At 35.1% G+C, this 19517-nt stretch overlaps 1 protein-coding gene across 1 annotated transcript; it reads left to right on the forward strand.

The window, feature by feature from the left end:
• Positions 1-1956: 1956 nt before the first annotated feature.
• LOC107565701 (calcium uptake protein 3, mitochondrial-like) lies at positions 1957-19351 on the forward strand. Its single transcript, XM_016250961.1, has 14 exons — positions 1957-2208; positions 3432-3576; positions 5720-5751; positions 5845-5923; positions 10876-10923; positions 11027-11109; positions 11190-11264; positions 13791-13832; positions 15132-15227; positions 16340-16431; positions 16683-16854; positions 18614-18722; positions 18797-18901; positions 19344-19351. The coding sequence occupies exons 1-14, from the start codon at positions 1975-1977 to the stop codon at positions 19349-19351; spliced, it is 1320 nt and encodes a 439-aa protein (XP_016106447.1). The 5' UTR covers positions 1957-1974.
• The last annotated feature ends 166 nt before the right edge of the window (positions 19352-19517 follow it).

Genomic DNA, 19517 nt, shown 5'->3' on the forward strand with positions numbered 1-19517 from the left:
TTACGACGAATAATATCCATGCGAGCAAGTCACTTGTAGTGGATCCATGCTGAGCGCATATGAAATATCACTTGACTCCTGTAGATTAGGTATTCAGACATATTCAGTGGGCAAGAAACGTAGTCACTGCAAACAACTGACTCCAGACAAGTCCTTTAATTTCTGCTCTTATGCCTCGTCCACATGGTGGCCGGTGGTGCTTTCTGACATGAATAACTGTGGAGCAGGTATGAGGCAGCAGGTATGTGTTGTTGTGGGAAGTGCTTTGCGCACTGAGTGGCTGCTGTGCGCGCGGGGCAGGTGCAGAGATCGGGCTTCTGTGGGCGGGACATCGGTTTGGTCCAGCCTTGAGTTTTTGCGCACAATCTCAGTTGTGTGTTTTAGTTGATGTCTATGTTTGTGTTGGTTAGGTTTTGTATAGGCTACATCTCACAAGCAAAGTACAAATTAAACCCACCTACATTATGGGGAGCAGGAGGAAAACAACTTAAACATTCTGAATAATTGTGTAGAAATTGTGGTGAAGAATTGTGGTAGAAGATCTTTCCAAAAAAAAAAAAAAAAAATATATATATAGATAGATAGAGAGATAGAGAGATGGATAGATAGATAGATAGATTGATGGATGGATGGATGTGTGTGTATACACACACACACACACAGACACACACAGGTTTGTTTTTATGGTTTATGGGGACTCTCCATAGGCGTAATGGTTTTTATACTGTACAAACCGTATTTTCTATTGCCCTACACCAACCCTACCCCTAAACCTACCCCTCACAGGAAACTTTCTGCATTTTTAGATTTTCAAAAAAACTCATTCTGAATTATTTATAAGCCTTTTGAATTACGGGGACACTGAAAATGTCCTTATAAATAACCTTCTCGTTGTAATACCTATGTCATACCCATGTTATTATACAAATTTGTGTCCTCATAAACCACATAAACATGCACACACACACACACACACTACAGAAAACAGACAATATCTGTATGTACAGGTATGTTTTATACAAATGCAGTGTATCTATCTATCTATCTATCTATCTATCTATCTATCTATCTATCTATCTATCTATCTATCTATCTATCTATCTATCTATCTATCTATCTCTATAGAGAGAGAGATAGTATATAAGTAGTATATATATAAAGGTATATACTACTTATTACATATTTATTTCACTATAAATTCATAAAAAAATATGTTATAATATATAGTTATTTTACTGTAGTAACTACAGTGTTGTTATTAGGGTATAAATAATGCAATGTACTTCTGAACCTATACAAATATTTGCAGTGGACTGTGAATAGACAACATTTGACACATTCACAAACACTATTTTTATAGGTTGTATGAGTTTTTAATGTTTTTAGAGTTGTTAACACATTTTGCGTTTCTACATTTGTTCTACAATTTATTTACTGCTAATTTATTTGTTTACCATTTTCAATACAAATGGGTAGTAATGATGGGCAATGGCATAATGTTGAATTTGCCCTTGACAATAATTAGTACATTTTTTTAGTTATAGATTTCTATATTTAATTTGTAGACAAATATGGGAATATTATATACAAATCTGAGACATATGGACACACACACACACACAAACAAACAAAACACTTAGTTATAGTTGCTGAAAGAAAATCTACTGCTACAGCAAACCCAAACTGTCCTGTAGTATTTCAGCTGAAACTGTTTACCAACTTAAAGAGTGTAAAAGAAACCCACAAAAAAATTAAAGAAAGAACCACTTTTTGATGGAGGTCTTTTCCAAACGTTAAAACATAACATGTTTAGGTCTGAGGGCTTTAACTATGACTTCTAACTATGACCTGAATAGAAAGGACAGATGACTGCAAATACAGCTGCTAATGTGTTGATGCACCATGTGCTGCTGTAGCGAGGTCACATATTTCATCTCGCGATGAGTGAGCGCGGTCTGCCGCGGTGACACAGTCATGATGGCCGCCGTGCGTCGGTTTCTGGCTCTTCGAAACAAGTTCACCAGCTCTTCAAACGGTTTAAGCCTTTACTTTAATAGCAGACAGTCATGGAGGGAAAGAGCAGTTCTGAGGCGTGTAGGGACAGGACTGTGTATCACTGTCGGTGGATTCGCTGTTGTTTACTACCAGCCCAATGCGAGTCTGCGTGCATTGTTTTCTCCGTTGCCAGCAGTGGCTGCAAAAGAGAAGGTATCTAAATCTTAGTTGGCTACATTTTGAAATGTTTACGTTTGTATTTATACTGAATATTTCTATAGCATCCCAGTTTTTTATTATTCTAAAAAGCGTAAAATCGGTGAAGTTCATGTGGCATCAAAACTGTCGCTCTCCACTAGAGAGGTGCTGAATTCGGTTTCCCAATTCATTAGTCAGGTGATACACTGTGATTCTATAAAATATACATATTAAAGAGATATTGGAACAAATATTATAGGTGTTGTACATATTGTACATTTTATAGATATATTCTGCATGCTATTATTGACTTATACTCTGAAAGTAAGCATTTTAATTCAGTCAACAACCATTTCTCCTGTATTGTCAAAATCTCTTGCCAGTCAGATTTGTTGGTTTACATTAGTACATCAGTATTTTGATCTACATTGGTGTTTCCTAAACTACGATATTTTTCTTAGACTCATATTGTGAGAGAGTAATGTTATTAGGCCTATTAGGCCTTTTAAAGTCACTTTTTTTTGACAAAAAATAACAAATATTACGGGAGAAAAAAAATGATATTCTGCTACAAGGGTCATCCGCACATATGTATGTCTTATAACACGCATTATTTAGTTTTTTCCTTAAAAATGTGCTATTTAATCATTAATTATTAATTATTCTATTTTATAGGTTTAACAATGCAAAAGAAACCTCTGGATTATGTTTAAGTCCCTCTGGTACACATACTCTTGGTTTTGACTGTTGTCGAAAATGCATTTATCAGACTGTTATCAGATTGATCATTAAACCACACAGGATTGAATCAGTCTTGTGTGACTCTGTCCGCACTGTTCCCTTTTGTTTTTGTACTCTTATCTGCTTGGGTCAGACGTAACCTTGAGTTGTGGATTGAGACGCAGGAATCCAGGGTTGAGGTAACTGGACACGGCAGCTTGGCAGCCGGGTCGACGTTTGATGAGGGTAATAAGTAGCAGGGCACACATTCCCAGGGTGTTTGCACAGTGCCCAGTGGGCCTGGCTGCCGGCCACTGTAGAGTGAGAAGAACACTGTCCTCTTGATATTTCTGCTTGTGGATGTTTGTGTGCATGTGTGTTTTTTTTTTTTTGTACAGGAGGAGGCCGTCCACTGAAAGAAGGAAAAAGAAGATGGCTAGCACTTTCTCCAATGTCACACCTGTCTTATCCTGTATTTCTACGTCCTCTAATTGAGATGTGAATTTGCTTAATTATAGGCCAGTGCATCTGCTGAAGATGAAGAGGTTTCGATGTCGGCCCATGAGCACAGGTTCAGGCTCTTCAGTTCACTGGAGTATGATGGACAGCTTTATATGACTCCCCTCGACTTCATTGAGTCCGTCACAATGAGCGAACCAAAGAGTGAGTTACACAAACAGTTAATAATCCTTCTTAGAACTCATTATATGATTGTGTTACTATAGGCTACCACTTGAAGCTCTCAGAATCCTAGTGGCTGACAAATAGCAAGTAATACTGACTGAGATAAATAATTGGCCCTTCGTGGGGAGTTTGTCATCTGACCAATAACGCAGAATCTGCCATTTTTGTCTGGCAAACAAACCAGACAGTAGAGTATATTAACGCCGGTGCGTGAACTTGAAAAATGATGTACTGACGTCTTTAAGCGGTTGAAACAAGATACCTGCTGATGTTCATTTGTGTAAAGAGGAAGAGATAATCAGTTCACGTGCCACTTGAACTGAAGTGCAACAGTGATCTGTCACGACACATTAAAGGGCCACAGAATGGTATTTATTTGTTGAATTTTTTTTACAAATGACAAAATTTGAAAGCTGATATGAAAGGGTCAATTACCCAGCTAACAGGAAATGTTTTCAGAACTTTGACTAATATTCTGGAAAAGTTATGAACAAACGTTCTTCTAGTAACGTTACTAGAATGTTTATTCAGAGTTATCTGGTCTTTAATAATGCTCTCAAGACATTAGCACAAAAACATTACTGTACAATGCATCATTCATGGGACAGTTTATTTCGTGTAATGTTTTCATATGTTTCTACTTGTTTCAGGATATTTTGCGAACTTTTAAAAGCAACGTTCATGTAATGGTTGCAAAATGACAAAATGGAATGTTACCGTAATGTTTGCATAACCAAAAAAGTTCTAAAAACCTTAAAAAAACTGGGTGTTTTGAACATTCAGAGAACAATCATAAATAATGTTTTCATATCTTAATAGGAATGTTAGCAAAATGTTCTTTGGACAAGAGCTGGACAAAAGGGCTTCCTCGAATTGACCTAGCCAATCTTAATTAAAATGGTTATTCCACCCCCACCCCCCTCCAAAAAAAATTTATCATCACTTACTCACCGTCAATTTGTTTCCAACCCATGTAACATGATTTTTCTGATGATCAAAAGTGAAAATTGAAGAAAGTACTAGTTGCTGTGTTCAGTGGAGCATTTAAGCTTCAAAAGGAATTTAAAAGCACCATAAAAGAAAAGTAACAGTGGCTAGGAATCCCAAATCATTTACAGTAGTGTTTTTGTTAACCAGATCAACCAATTCATTAATAAATCAAACCCAAAAGGAAGTATGAATAGCATATTCTTCATTTAAAATTTTTTTTTTTTATGGATTTCAAACAGCATGACAGAATTAAAATTTTTGTGTGAACTATACCTTTTATTGGCAATATTTGCCTCAGTGAGGAATAACCCTTTTATCTTAAAAGCAAGTAACCCTGCAGGCATAAAATCAACATATGTAGCCGCAACACCTGCATGAAGATAGTCATCTCTCTCTGCCAGCATCACACTTATGACCTATTTCTGTAACCAAAATCTGAAACCAGCTAGACAGACAACTTCTAAACTTGTGTGTCAGGTACCGTGGATCTCAGCTCAACTGAATTCATTAAGTTCATATCTCACATAAAGTGGAAAGGCACTGAGATCGGTCCAGATGGTTGAGTTGATATGCTAAATGTATTTTCAGGACCCAGCTATACTTGTAGGGGTGTTAAGTTTCAACCAGTCATGTTTGCTGCTATCTGAAACTTGGACTTCCTGGAATGTGCAGACGAGAATAAAATGTGAACTGTAATATGGCAGGCAAACATTGCATCACCATCTTTAATGGCATATGCATGACGGAACGAATAGTGGTATTTATGGTTTTATGCTGTGGCTGTAAAACACAATTTGACTGCATTATATAAACAGAAGCTACAGTTTGTATTTATTAAATTGTATTGAAAACAAAAATTAAATGTATTAAATATTATCTCTTTTATTTAATAAAGAATAATTCTATCTAGCTATCTTTGGCACGTAATCATGCTTTTCAGGAAATTGCACTGTCACTTACATTTTCAGATACGAAAAAGACTTATTTGTCATTAATACAGAATTATTGTACATAAACTAGAGTGTTATGCTATACTTTCGACCCATTTTTTATCTTTTATCTGCTTTCATTTAGAAATAGTTTTAATTATACCATAACTAATTCTTATATCTGTCTTCATTTTTTTTTTTAGAAAAGAGGTTTTGGAAATCCCTCACAAAGCAGGTTTGTTTTTTCTTTAACTGAATATTTATCTACTTCTGAATTTAGAAAATCTGAATAATACTCAATATATGTGCTTTTTTTTTTTTTTTAAAGGATCTAGACAAGATTCTGTCAGATACGCCACCTGTTTGGAAAGGATCATCCCGTCTGTTCCGAAACCTGTGGGAAAGAGGTGAGATCTAATAATCTTGTTATGTAAATCGATTTGTATTGTATAATGCAGTGTATAATGCTTTGTCATTTGATACAGTAAATGCCTCCAGGCAATTTGACTTTGAGAGGATCTGCTTTCAAACTGCCGCGTGTGTGGCTATCATTCTAAATACAGAGTTAATATACAGTAATGTGCAAATTATGGATGATGTGCTTACAATTAAAACAGATATTGTGATGTAGGTGCAATTGGGATGCAGTTTTTAGCGTGCAGATGCTTAGGCCATCCACATAACCCAGTGTTATGAAAGTCTGGATCCTGAAACTGGCCTCATGTGGCAGGAGAGTGCATAGGCTGTAAATACTCTCTTATCTCTCAATCAGTCTGACATTACTGTGACTTTGCTCTAGGATGATCACAGATAGGAAGGTGACAAAAAAAAAAAAACCCAGTGCATAACATGTGGTATGTCGTTTTGAATAGAAAATAATCACATGCTCAGCCGAGGGGTGCGCCACGCTCACACAGTCATACTAATCCATAAATTACCTAGCTTTATATTACCCTGAGGTCTTACTTTCTAGACGTGCTTCAAGAAAAATCAGTGTTTGCTTATCGTACTTGACATATCAGCAACAATAGACAAATTAAAAGGAAATTTATGGTATTGCAAGAATTCTTAAAATGGCATGGACCACAATGTTTAGAAAGGAAGAAAGAAATTTTAATTTAATTTAACTCTACCTTTATATATTTTTATATTGTTTTTTTCAGGTCATTTAGACTTTTGTCAAAAAGCTTTTTAAAATTTTTTTTTTATAAGAATATTCATGTAGTTTATAATTAAACACAGAATAGTTCAAAATGACGAGAACATTTTCAGCTTTTAACGAGGGGCTTTCCAAGGTGCTAACAGTACATTCCATGTAATGTTCTTTCTTACACTTAAAACACTAAAACTCTCCACATAGTGCATGATATCTCTGCTCACCGTTGCGCTCCTTGAGTGCCAGTGCCTGGATTTGAGCTTTTATTCCGGCTGTTAAATGTTAAAGCTGCACTTAAGTTAAAAAAAAAGAAGATAGGCTTGATCTGTGAACAAAGCCTTACTTCAGAAAATGAAAAGAGCTGTTTGAACTTTGCAGTGTTGAGACTTGTCCTAGTGGCAGCCCCGTATAACTCTGGACAGTATGAATTCTAAGAATGGAGTTGGATTACATCTCCATCATTGACACTCTATATGAATTGTTTCTGTGGGATTCTTTGTGTTCTGACAACTGTTTGAGCTCTTGGGCTGGGTTTCTTTCTGCAAGACTGAAGGTGTGTGGCTCTAATGAAACCTGACTGGGATCCTAAAAGACTAAATGCACAGGCAGTTATCTCTTTTATTTAATAAAGAATAATTCTATCTAGCTATCTTTGGCACGTAATCATGCTTTTCAGGAAATTGCACTGTCACTTACATTTTCAGATACGAAAAAGACTTATTTGTCATTAATACAGAATTATTGTACATAAACTAGAGTGTTATGCTATACTTTCGACCCATTTTTTATCTTTTATCTGCTTTCATTTAGAAATAGTTTTAATTATACCATAACTAATTCTTATATCTGTCTTCATTTTTTTTTTTAGAAAAGAGGTTTTGGAAATCCCTCACAAAGCAGGTTTGTTTTTTCTTTAACTGAATATTTATCTACTTCTGAATTTAGAAAATCTGAATAATACTCAATATATGTGCTTTTTTTTTTTTTTTAAAGGATCTAGACAAGATTCTGTCAGATACGCCACCTGTTTGGAAAGGATCATCCCGTCTGTTCCGAAACCTGTGGGAAAGAGGTGAGATCTAATAATCTTGTTATGTAAATCGATTTGTATTGTATAATGCAGTGTATAATGCTTTGTCATTTGATACAGTAAATGCCTCCAGGCAATTTGACTTTGAGAGGATCTGCTTTCAAACTGCCGCGTGTGTGGCTATCATTCTAAATACAGAGTTAATATACAGTAATGTGCAAATTATGGATGATGTGCTTACAATTAAAACAGATATTGTGATGTAGGTGCAATTGGGATGCAGTTTTTAGCGTGCAGATGCTTAGGCCATCCACATAACCCAGTGTTATGAAAGTCTGGATCCTGAAACTGGCCTCATGTGGCAGGAGAGTGCATAGGCTGTAAATACTCTCTTATCTCTCAATCAGTCTGACATTACTGTGACTTTGCTCTAGGATGATCACAGATAGGAAGGTGACAAAAAAAAAAAAACCCAGTGCATAACATGTGGTATGTCGTTTTGAATAGAAAATAATCACATGCTCAGCCGAGGGGTGCGCCACGCTCACACAGTCATACTAATCCATAAATTACCTAGCTTTATATTACCCTGAGGTCTTACTTTCTAGACGTGCTTCAAGAAAAATCAGTGTTTGCTTATCGTACTTGACATATCAGCAACAATAGACAAATTAAAAGGAAATTTATGGTATTGCAAGAATTCTTAAAATGGCATGGACCACAATGTTTAGAAAGGAAGAAAGAAATTTTAATTTAATTTAACTCTACCTTTATATATTTTTATATTGTTTTTTTTTCAGGTCATTTAGACTTTTGTCAAAAAGCTTTTTAAAATTTTTTTTTTATAAGAATATTCATGTAGTTTATAATTAAACACAGAATAGTTCAAAATGACGAGAACATTTTCAGCTTTTAACGAGGGGCTTTCCAAGGTGCTAACAGTACATTCCATGTAATGTTCTTTCTTACACTTAAAACACTAAAACTCTCCACATAGTGCATGATATCTCTGCTCACCATTGCACTCCTTGAGTGCCAGTGCCTGGATTTGAGCTTTTATTCCGGCTGTTAAATGTTAAAGCTGCACTTAAGTTAAAAAAAAAGAAGATAGGCTTGATCTGTGAACAAAGCCTTACTTCAGAAAATGAAAAGAGCTGTTTGAACTTTGCAGTGTTGAGACTTGTCCTAGTGGCAGCCCCGTATAACTCTGGACAGTATGAATTCTAAGAATGGAGTTGGATTACATCTCCATCATTGACACTCTATATGAATTGTTTCTGTGGGATTCTTTGTGTTCTGACAACTGTTTGAGCTCTTGGGCTGGGTTTCTTTCTGCAAGACTGAAGGTGTGTGGCTCTAATGAAACCTGACTGGGATCCTAAAAGACTAAATGCACAGGCAGCCGTTGATCTCTTAACTAAGTTTTGAATAGTGTGGGTATACATAGGGCACTCAGTTTATCACAAATAATCGCATAAATGAATATTTGCTGATTAAAGCATGCAAATTAAGATAATAAAAAGACTTATAGCAGATGAAGCATTGAATAGATATTACAAAAAGTTGTACTTCAGGCCTAAATTGCTCTGATGGCATTTTCTATTGGATCATTTTTAAATGCATTAAAAAATTTAATCTAAAAGTACTGAATTTAATATGTATAAATGAATTTAAATTGAAATGAACGTAACATGATTTTTTATTAAATTCAATGTAAAATATGTAATAAATTAGCACATTAAAGTCACACGAATATATATGTATGTTTATGCTTGTATATATGTGACCCTGGACCACAAAACCAGTCTTAAGTCGCTGGGGTATATTTAAAGCAATAGCCAAAAAAACATTGTATGGGTCAAAATTATTAATTTTTCTTTTATGCCAAAAATCATTAGGATATTGAGTAAAGATCATGTTCCATGAAGATATTTTGTAAAATTCCTATCATAAATATATCAAAACTTAATTTTTGATTAGTAATATGCATTGCTAAGAATTTCATTTAGACAACTTTAAAGGCGATTTTCTCAATATTTGGATTTTTTTGCACCCTCCGATTCCAGATTTTCAAATAGTTGTATCTCGACCAAATATTGTCCTATCCTAACAAACCATACATCACTGGAAAGCTTATTTCATTTTTTTTTCAAAAAATTGACCCTTATGACTGGTTTTGTGGTCCAGGGTCACATATGTTACATGTTTATATATATATTACAGTAATATTACAGTTTTTTACTGTCTTTTTGATCAAATTAAGTTAAATGGTATTGCAAAATCAAACTTTTTTCTATTTGAATATATTTTAAAATGTGATCCTTGATCCTTCAGAAGTCATTCTAATATGCTGATTTAGTGCTCAAGAAACAATTACCGTTGTTATCAATGTTGAAATAATTGTTGCATAATACATTTGAAATGAAATTATAACTAAATGAATTAATATGTTGTTTTTATTTAATTAATTATATTAAATTAACACCTTAAATTCACAGCATTAGTTATATACAAATACAAAATAGTGGTGAATTCACGAACATATACATCAGGATCAAGGTGGCCTGAAATGGGAAAATGTATCTTCTCTATTCTGTTCTCCGCTTCCTTAAACATTCCAAAGTCCTTTTCCCACAGCACTCAAAGAAGCCCTCCTGAACTATCTGTGTCCAAGTCACTATCATCTCCTTCAAACAAAAGCTTGGGAATGCTTTCAGTGGCAGGAACAATTCTCCTTAAGTCTCTCCTAGACAGAGACCTGACAGTTGCTCTTCCTTTCTTCTCCTCTCACACAACAAAAGACTAACAGACCTCAAAAAGGAAAAGAAACCCACATCAGACATCTGCAATCAGTTACAGATCACTTGAGAATGTTTTACACCTAGGAAAATAAACAGAGGGGAACTCAGGAGCCATTGGCCTGCTCTAATTTTGTTTGGCTTTGTGTCCAGCCTAGTTACTTTACGTTTTAACGTCTCTGTTTGTGCAAAGAGGACACCAAACAAGAGAAAAGAACGGGATCCTCTTAGATCTTATCAGTGTAAAAGAAGAAAGGATCTCTAGTTTAAAATGACATTTGATAGTAAAATTTAGTTTGAAGGCAGGTTCTGGGATGTTGGAAAACAAGCTTTGTGTGAACTCTCGAAAGGAAATGTTTATGTGCTTTTTTTCAGGTGCCATCGCTTACACAGAGTATCTGTTTCTACTTTGCATTTTGACAAGTAAGTTTGTCTTTAGGTTAAATTCACGCTTGTTTAGCACAAACAATGGTCACGAGAAATATAGCCTCATGAAGATGTGTTATGTCTTTCTTTTGTCTTCTAGAGCCGCATGCAGGTTTTAAAATAGCTTTCAAAATGTTTGATGCAGATGGCAATGAAATGGTGGATAAGAGGGAATTCATGGTGGTACGGTTGATTTTGTTGTTGTTTATTATTAATATGAGTGTCAGAATGCTTAAAGATAAATTTCTACTTTTTTCATTTAGCTGGAAGAGATATTCCGTAAGAAAAATGAAAAGAAAAAAGAACGGGGAGGAGATCCTGACAGTTACTCTCAACTGGTAAGAAATACATTTCTGCCTTCCTACCAAAAGCATTTTACAGTCCTCTGTTGCATGAGCATATTCTTTTGCCATATCTCGATTCGATGTGTAGGTATTTGAAAGTAATCTAAGGAAATAGTTCATCCAGAAAAAGACAATTCTGTCATGATTTCTCACGCTCATGTCATTCCAAACCCTTAGTTCTTTCTTATCCGAGTAACACCAAAGGAGAAGTTTTGAAGAATGTTCACACTGCTCTCTTCCATTCAGTAAAATGAATAGTTCTCCATAAAAGCAGTTGATCTAAAATTTGATCTAAAAAATGACAATATTGTCTTCTTTAGAGCTGCTTTATAGCTAAATCAAATAGTCTGATGGACTTTGCAACATCGGCACTGTTATTGAACTGAATTGAATACACTGAACTGACTCAACATGACATACTGTCCACAGTAGAGCTACTCATTACAGAATTGAACTTATTTTCTAACAAAATTTGTATTTGTCATATTTAATGAAGTTTGCATAGCTGAATCTCTTCCTTCACTGTTAAGCTGCACTGTTAATCTTTGTTGTATGAAGCGCTATACAATTAAAGATAACTTGACTTGAGGAAGAGACTGAAATTGCTTGGCAGCCACGTTCACCATTCACTTTCATTGCATGGAAAAGATTGCTATAAATTGCTTAATTATATTTGTTATTATATATTTTTTTAGATGTAATAATTTACTGCAGATTACTTTTTCCATGTGCCTAGTAAAGTAACACATTACTTTTTAATTTGCAAGAAAATATTGACTTACTTTTTCAAATAAGTAACAGAAGTTACTTTATTTTCCCATTTATTGACTGACAGCTCTCCTGTCCAATGTTCAGAGAAATTGGGAGTGCAGAGGCATTGTGTGCGTTGTGTCAACATGAGGCTTATTGTAGTTCTAGACTAAATGTGAATATGCATTTACTGATCTCACCTTCACAAAAAACAGATTCTGTATTCCTCAACATGTATAAAAACAGTAAAATGCACTCTGAATATGACGCACACCTACAATAATGAAGTATGTTAAATAATACAAATATCCTTTATGTATTTAATCCCGTTTTATTAAACAATGTCTTTGCTGCTGACATTTGATGATCCAGTTCAATCGTACTAATAAGCAAAAAAAAAAATTTTTTTTAGTAAGGTTTATTTGAGCTGCGCCCTCTACTGTACAGATGTGAATTTCCATCTCCTTCAGCCTGAGGCTTATTCATTTCACTTTTGGTGTGAAAGTGCTTTTACATTGGCCAAAAGCAGAACTTTTTATATTAAAAACAATCAAGTAAGCCCAGCCCAGAAGTAATGCAAAAGTAACGCAATGCATTGCATTCCATAAAAAGTAACTAAGTAATGCAATTAGTTGTGCTGTCAAACGATTAATCGCATCCAAAATAAAATATTTTGTTTACATAATATATGTGTGTATACTGTGTATATTTATTATGTATATTTAAATACTAACACATGCATGTATATATTTAAGAAAAATATGTTATGTTTATATATTAAATATATTTATATATAATATAAGAATATACGTATATAAATGTATATACATGTAAATATTTTCAAAATATATACTGTATGTGTTTATATATACATAATAAATATACACAGTACACATACATATATTGTGCTGTCAAACGATTAATCGCATCCAAAATAAAATATTTTGTTTACATAATATATGTGTGTATACTGTGTATATTTATTATGTATATTTAAATACTAACACATGCATGTATATATTTAAGAAAAATATGTTATGTTTATATATTAAATATATTTATATATAATATAAGAATATACGTATATAAATGTATATACATGTAAATATTTTCAAAATATATACTGTATGTGTTTATATATACATAATAAATATACACAGTACACATACATATATTATGTAAACAAAAACTTTGATTTTGAATGCGATTAATCATGATTAATCATTTGACAGCACTAGTAATTAGTTACTTTTTTAGGGAGTAACACAATATTGTAATGCATTACTTTTAAAGGTAACTTGTTATCATCTGTTTCTATCCATTATCTGCTATGAATTTCTCCTTTTGTGTTCCACGAAAGAGGAATAAAGTCATAAGAGTTAGAAAGACATGAGTGTGAGTGAACGATCATTTTTGGATGAACTATTTCTTAATTTTTTAACACATCTGTTGAAATAGAAATTGTTGCATGTTCTCAATCACATTTAAATATGAGAGATGATGTAGTGCATGATCCATGCATGTTCATTTGAACAAATTTGCACAGTGTAAATGGTGTATATGAATATCTTTATGCAGAGTACAAGACTACTATAAGTCTCTTATCTCTCATGCTGGGGAAATGCTTATTATTATAGATTGTGTTTTGAAAAACACATTCCGAGTTCATTGTCTTTCACCATTCCTTATTGAGATATGACAAATGCTGAATGGTGATTTGATTTGATTTCTTTCCTGTTCTGCACGCCATCATAATCTTCGGTGTGTGAGAGCGTGGAACTGTATGGACATCATGGATCTGTCAGCAGCAATGTATGTATCTGTGTACTAAAGAATCCTTATGAGTATGACATGTTTTTAACATGCCGGTAATGTGGTCCATGCTTGATTGAACTTGTACAGTCATGATCAACAGCAACCATGCATGCTCGTTGTAACCACTAATGTTTATGCAGCTTCACCCTAATTAGTGCTCAATAAACCAGAAGGGTTACATCCACATTCAGTGGCTTCTTTCAGACAGTCAGTGAGCAATATTATTTTACATACTGAAATGTTTGGATAAGGCGTTACAGAGTGACCCGCACGCATGGCTCACCTCCTGAAAGGCGGGACAATGCAGCTCTAATGGGGCTCAGTCTGAAATGCAGCTCTATTGTCTAGGAGAGCAGAAAAATCATCCAGAGACTGAAACAGATGATTTATGTTGCTTGTCTACTGTCAGGAGCTTTCTGCCAAGGAATGGTCTCACAGAATCACGTTAAAAGGCCCTCACCTGAAGAATGGCAACTCTCCCTGGACCCCCATGTTTTATTTTTACAGTTGCTTGAAGAGTGCTATTTGGGTTTAGGTTACTTCTTGCGACGGCTTGACCATGAAAAGTTTTGTCTTACTTAGAATTGCAGCTGAGGAAAGAGCCAGTTTCAGCACCAAACAAGAGAAATGAGAAGCTCTTTCAGCGTGTAAACCAGCGTTTTTTTTTGTGTAAACCACAATATACTTGTGCTGATTCTAAAAATATAATAATACTGAACACAATCCACTGTTTATCTTGGCAAGGACATAACTGGATTGATTCAGAGTGCTTGTTTACTGACTGAAGCACTAAGGTCACGTTCACACAGCAGCAGAATATGATTGTCTGGCCTTTGTTTGAGTGTTTAATACAGTTACACTCTTACCTTGTTTTGTTGTTTATGAGAGTTAACCAAACTCATACCCATACCTTTTCAGGACTCACAACTGCATTTTTGGTGAAATGTAGAGGACAATTAGTTCTACTTTACACTGCACATATCTTGTGTGTTTTCATCTGTGGTTTTGCTGACTTATAGACTTATAGAAATTTGAGCTGTGTTTTATATTGATTGGTTTGAAAGCACAGTATACATAAGTGAATACTTAAAAAAACCTGGAAAACAAAACGATAACAGATCTAAGATAAAACAGCACTGATCACAACAGGGAGAAATTCATTAGAAGGGTGCAGTGAAGTTTACTTCACATTATTTTGCATTAATTCAGGTGGTTTTTGCATGTGGAATAGTCTTTCACTGTATTGTCTAAATCTTGTTTTGTTAAGCCTTTGATATTTTCACCTCTGACACGCAGGTACTTAAAAAAGAGCAGCCTCAGTCTGAACCCAGAAGTTTCTGGGATGTTCTAAGGCTTGGTGCGAGAATAGTTCTCTTTTCAGATCTGATGGAGGTACAAGTATCCTCAAGCTCACGTTTTCTCATTCGAATCTCGACTCGTATTACACTTGGCCATTCCCTGTCCCTCATCCCATGTGAGGTTCTGCCCATTGTTTCATGTTTTTTTTTCCTTTTTGTGGTATCACCATTGTCATTCATTAATGTCTCTACACTTCATGTTGTTACAGTTAGATATTAATAGATAGTTCAAGACCTTAAAATGCATATGAAGATAACTGAACTGCACAACAAAAGATATTTGGTTTTATTTATGCATGTCAATAAAATTATTGTTTGAAATCAAATTATTGTTATTATATGATATTGATGATATCTAGAATATTATGATAACGCAAGTTTCCAAAATATTTTGTAGTTGACATTTTAAGGCTTCTTTGTTAAAAAGACTATGAGATAGATACAGTATGCCTCTTGTTTTTGTAATGATACATTGCTGTAAAGGAGCATTGAGGTATATCTTGTATGCAGATTTCTGCACGAGCAACCTGTTGTTTGCGTGGCATGAGATGATGTCGGCTGCTCCATGATGTGTCTTTGCTCTATCAAACATATGAACTTTCCAAGACTTTATAGATAGGAATAGTTCATCCAAAATAAATTCTGTCATCATTTACTTGCCCTCATGTTGTTCCAAATCTGTGATTTTTCATGCAGTTCTAGTTTACATTGAATGTAGGGACAGGAGCTTTCAAGATGCAATAAGCACTATAAAAATATCTCCAAGGAGAGCTAGAGTAACATCATGAGTGTGAAAAAACGATGACAGAAATGTCATTATCCCTTTAATCACTATTCACAGCTAGCTGAAGGGCACCAAATCAACGCACAATTATTTATGTGTGATTTTAAGATGTATGATAGAGATTTAGCTTTTTTGAAAAATGATCTCAATTGTCAATTGCTTTTTAATTAATCTTTTTATATTTTTCTTTGCCAATTTACATTTATTTGTATATGTGTTCTTTATGTTGTGATGTTATGTTTATGGCTGTACAGTAATATCCCCATCAAGCTATTTTTGTGTACACTTATTCTGTGACAAATTTTGCTCCCTTATTCAGTTTTTACAGCTGAATAATGCGTTTTCGTAATTTGCTTTCACAGCACGAACCAGAAAATGTCACCTACACAACCCTGCTGGTGCATTTCTTTGGAAGAAAGGGCAAAAGTGAACTTAACTTTGATGACTTCTACAGGTAATTCCATGACTGTGACCCAAATCTAGGCTGCTGGATTTTAAGTTTCTTTAATACAGCCTCAGGTTTCTTCTTCATGTTTTTATACATGTTATTAATGCATGACCCTTAAGAAGGAGTTTGAATGGCCTGAGGCCGTCAGTGAGGATGTTGTATTGGTTTTAAAGCATGGTCCAGTCACTTAGTCTAGTGTCCTACTGAGCGAGTGATGGCATCTCCTCTTAACATAGTGTGTCATGCTCTGTTGGCAGATTCATGGACAACCTGCAGACGGAAGTCATTGAGATTGAGTTCCTCAGCTATTCCAAGGGAATGCCCACCATCAGTGAGGAAGACTTCGCTCGGATCCTGCTGCGTTACACCACAGTGGAGAACATCACAGGCTATCTTGAGAATGTGCGTCAAAGCATACCCGATGAGAAGGTAATACATTTGCTCTGGACACACACACACACACACACACACACACACTGTCTGGTTTGCTATCCTTGTGGGGACTCTCCATAGGTGTAATGTTTTTTCTACTGTACAGACCGTATATTCTATGCCCTACACCTAAACCTAACCCCTTACAGGAAACTGTGCATTTTTAGATTTTCAAAAAACTTAATTCTGTGTGATTTATAAGCTTGTTTACCCGTGGGGACTTCAATTTAGGTCCCCACCATGACATGAGTCCCCAAGAGTCTGTGTGCATTCAGGTTTAAGTCCTCACCAGAATAGAAAAACAGGTACACACACACACACACACACACACACATTCACCACCATCATAACTCAGGAAAATCAGGAGGCTTTCCAATCTAGCGCTATAGTCACCACATTTAAATGTTATGGCAATTTGCATTTTTTTTGCCATCAAAATGGTAAAAAATATTGTAATTTAGCACATTGTTATTTTTGTAACTTATCTAACACTATGTTATGAAAGTGTGATTTCTGAATGTTCTTGGAACATTCAAAACATTCCATTTTTCATTTTTATAGTTTTGCATTATGGGAATGTTAATGAAATCTGAAATTAGTAATATTTTAAATAATGAATGTCCAACTAAAATATTTAAGAAAAGCATAACATGAACATTGCATGTATAAATAATGTGCTAATGTTTTGAGAACAACAGACCAGTTTTAAACAAACGTTCTATAAACGTTACTAGAAGAACTTTTGTCCGTAACTTTCGGAGAACCTTTCCAGAACATTAGCCAAAAGAGCTAGATTGGTATGAACTTAATACTTTTTCACATCAGTTTGTCAATATTCTAATATTTCTACTCCTTTACCTTTATCTAAGTTGATGTATTTTTCATGAATTAGTCTATTCAAATCACTGCATAGCAAAACAAATACCACCACATAGTAGAGAGAGACAGATATTTATAATCTGAATGATGCTGGTGTCTTTTTTTTCTTTAGGTTGTTTCCCTTTTTGCACATTGACCCTCACATTATGAGGTTAGATTCTTTTCAGCTGCTCAAAGAGGCTGTTGGTGGATGGCCATTGCTATATAAGTGGTTTTTATTCTTAAGTTAAGAGATATTGCAATACAGCTTAACTTGTAATACCACCAAAGCGTCACATATTACTCATTATATCATTTGTAAAACGGTTGTTGTTGGTTGCAAGAGAGGCTTCAGAAAAAGACGTGGGTCTAGTGCCTGGAAATGGATGAGTGGAAATCAAAAGGGCCGCTGTTTGGGTAATCTGCTAGCGCTGAGCTATTTTGGACACATCCCCTTTTGTTTTTATGTATGCAAGTATCAGGTTAATCTTCTGTAGAAGAGTCGACAAGCTACCCGACCTCTCCTTAAACAAAACAATCTAAAGGTGTCGACAGCTCAAGTTGTATAGGAGCAGAAGAGATGTGTGCTGGGATTGTTTGACTTTGCTGTTTTCTGTCTTGGGATCTGTTATCGCTCTTCAAGGTCCCACAGACACTTAAGGTGTCCTCCTGGTTGGAATAGTGTGGCATGATGCAGTATTGTCTTGTTTGTGTTGCATTTATTATTCTGAGACCATAGCGATATATTTTGATATTAATCATTTTATGTACTAGCTCTCTGCATGAGTGCTGTCATATTATAATGATTCTGACTTAATTATCTTTCCTTTGCCCAAAGGTTCCTCTTAAAAGGAACATTGCTGATTTCATCTGACTTAACACTGCTCTTCTCTTCTAGGGCATCACGTTTGAAGATTTTAGGACCTTTTTTCAGTTCCTCAACAACTTAGAGGATTTTACCATTGCCATGCAAATGTACAACTATGCAAATCGCCCAATTGGACAAGGTAAACATATAAGCCATTCATATAATCCATTTACTCCTGAAACGCTTGTGGGTAATGATGTTTGGTTCTCACAGATGAGTTTGCACGTGCGGTCTATGTGGCCACTGGCCTGAAGCTGTCACGACATCTCGTGAACACTGTTTTCAAGATCTTTGATGTGGACCATGATGAATGCCTCTGTAGTTCTGTATTGGCAATGCATTGTTCTTTTTGCTTCTCTAGGAGTTATAAGCCAGATAATCTTTCCTTACAATGAGCACATTGCTAACATAGTTTCTCTGAGCTTGTCCACTGCCCACCACCCAGATCAGCTTACACAGGGTCTGACAGTGCTGAGTGCACACAGTAATAATGAGTCCTCAGTAATCTCACAATGTGCTACACATACAGATCCCTCTCTCCACCTCTTTCATGAGTTTCTTACACTGCCGCTCCTTTAAGAAACATCTTGCGAAGCCAAAACAACAAACGAGAAGAAACGGAATCCCACTGAACTCTATTCATGTAGGTTTAGAGATACGATATCCATCTCGGTGAATCATTTTATAATGGTTTTAACTGACCTATCTTCAGAATTCTGACAGTGCTTTAGACTTAAGTTATTTCTGATTGTTCTTTTAGGTGATTAAGCATATTACAGTGTGCAGTTTTTATTATCATTGTCATAAGTAATATTATAGGGGGGGCCAGGGCTAGTTGTCACACATTACTCTAGTGAATAATTCTCAGGGTGTTTATTTTTTTTTAAGTCAACATCTGTGCAGATATTTTAAATCATTGGCAACAAAAAGCTTT

The sequence above is a fragment of the Sinocyclocheilus grahami genome, unplaced genomic scaffold, assembly GCF_001515645.1.
Source record: "Sinocyclocheilus grahami isolate Dianchi unplaced genomic scaffold, SAMN03320097.WGS_v1.1 scaffold1020.1, whole genome shotgun sequence".
Taxonomy (NCBI): domain Eukaryota; kingdom Metazoa; phylum Chordata; class Actinopteri; order Cypriniformes; family Cyprinidae; genus Sinocyclocheilus; species Sinocyclocheilus grahami.